Source organism: Alosa alosa, chromosome 19 (genome assembly GCF_017589495.1).
Source record: "Alosa alosa isolate M-15738 ecotype Scorff River chromosome 19, AALO_Geno_1.1, whole genome shotgun sequence".
NCBI classification, from domain to species: Eukaryota; Metazoa; Chordata; class Actinopteri; order Clupeiformes; family Clupeidae; genus Alosa; species Alosa alosa.
In genome coordinates, this window is record NC_063207.1 from 23,458,132 (window position 1) to 23,459,843 (window position 1,712).

Genomic DNA, 1,712 nt, shown 5'->3' on the forward strand with positions numbered 1-1,712 from the left:
TCTGTCTCTGAGTATTGAAGTCGCTAACATGGGTATGACTGTTGTCATTATAATAGGATATCTGCTTATTTACTCCGGTAAGATCATTTTACCACACCTTTTCATATGATTGCATATGGCTTGCAAAGATAATGCATTTTTGGACAGTATGCATGACTTGCAAAGATAATGGAACTTGGTGATCAGTTTAATGTTATCTCCTTTATCAAGTGAGGCATGCAAATTACCAACTTGGCGATCAGTTTAATGTTATCTCCTTTATCAAGTGATGCATGCAAATGATCAGCACCTGATTTTGGTGTTATTTATTTTCTTCAAGAGGGTGTACGTTATTACTGACATGATAATTATTATTTTTGCTGTCCTCTGGTCACAGTGTTTGGTAGTCATGACTCCCGGTATGAGGCTGGTAGCTCTGAGAAGGTGAGTCAAATGACATTCAAATTGGCAAGTCTTGAAAGCATTTTTCATGAAATGAGTGTAGACAATGAATCTTCTACGTTCTTTCTGTTTGCATGTCTGGCAGATACTTGCTAGAGACGAGGTTCAGCTTCGTGGTCTCTGTGGGGCATGTAAGTGGATTGTGAAAAAAGTGAGGAAAGCTCTTCCTGAAGATGCTGACCAGGTAAGGTTTGGCAGACTAATCTAGAGATAATACTCTTCCAGGGATGGATTACTGCACGGGCCTACCGGGCCCAGGGGCCCCTGAAGCCCAAGCCTTTGCATGGAATCATTGCCTCAATATCAACACATCAGGATGTAGGCTATGAATCTGATTGAATTAAAGTACTGGCCATCCCCAAAATGCACCAGAATACAGGAAATCACATCAAACAATTTAAAAATGTTTTGGGGGAAGACCCCCAAACCCCCCCTCCCACATATGCCACAATTAGTGGGGGGCCCTTAAAACATCTGGGCCCAGGGGCCCGAAAGTTCATAATCCGCCCATGTACTCTTCCATTACACCAAATGCACTGATCTGGTTTACAGTAGGCTCATTAGATAGCTCTCTTCCACAGGTGGAGATCAGAGAGCAGCTGGAGACGGTGTGTAACAAAATAGGCCTCCTAAAGTCCATTTGCAAGAAGTTTGTGAAGAAATACATGGCCAAACTGGTGGCGGAAATCTCTTCTGCAGATGATGCAAAAACTGCATGTGTCCACCTAAAAGCCTGCAAGTGATTGTTTGTTTTAAAGAATAAAGTCTTTTCCATCAGATTTTCAAGTAAATCAATTGATTTTCGAAATGTTTGTCCATCGCCAAATGAAATCAGCGGTGTAGTCGCCAAACAGGAAGTAGGTCATATCTCAAGAATGTTTTCACATATTAAAACCAAACTTGGTACATGGACTCAGGTCTCCAATGTGAGGATGCACAACAAATGTGGTGTCCTTTGATTAGTAGGGGGCGCTGCAATTATCCAAGGTGTTAATGCAAATAACTTTTCAGGCGTATGCCTGATTTTCAAAAATGAGGTACTGCTGGAATCCTTGGATTGAGGTGATTTCAACACACCCTATGACATCAATTTCCACCATATTGCATTTTTCAGCATACATCGATTTTCCTCTTATATCGATTTAATTTTGAGCGTCTTATCAAAAGCGTTTAATCAAAAGCAAAATTTAATTTTCACAGGTTAAACATTTTGTCCGATCTTCACAAAACTTGGTGTACATGACCTTCAGACCAACAAAAGTTACAAAACC

General features: G+C 40.7%; 1 protein-coding gene across 1 annotated transcript; it reads left to right on the forward strand.

Annotated features, from left to right (window-relative positions):
• On the forward strand, positions 1-1,184 carry LOC125312362 (antimicrobial peptide NK-lysin-like). The gene is made up of 4 exons (XM_048270870.1): positions 1-77; positions 377-423; positions 527-625; positions 1,023-1,184. Exons 1-4 carry the CDS (start codon positions 29-31, stop codon positions 1,182-1,184), a joined length of 357 nt encoding a protein of 118 aa, XP_048126827.1. The 5' UTR covers positions 1-28.
• Positions 1,185-1,712: the final 528 nt, after the last annotated feature.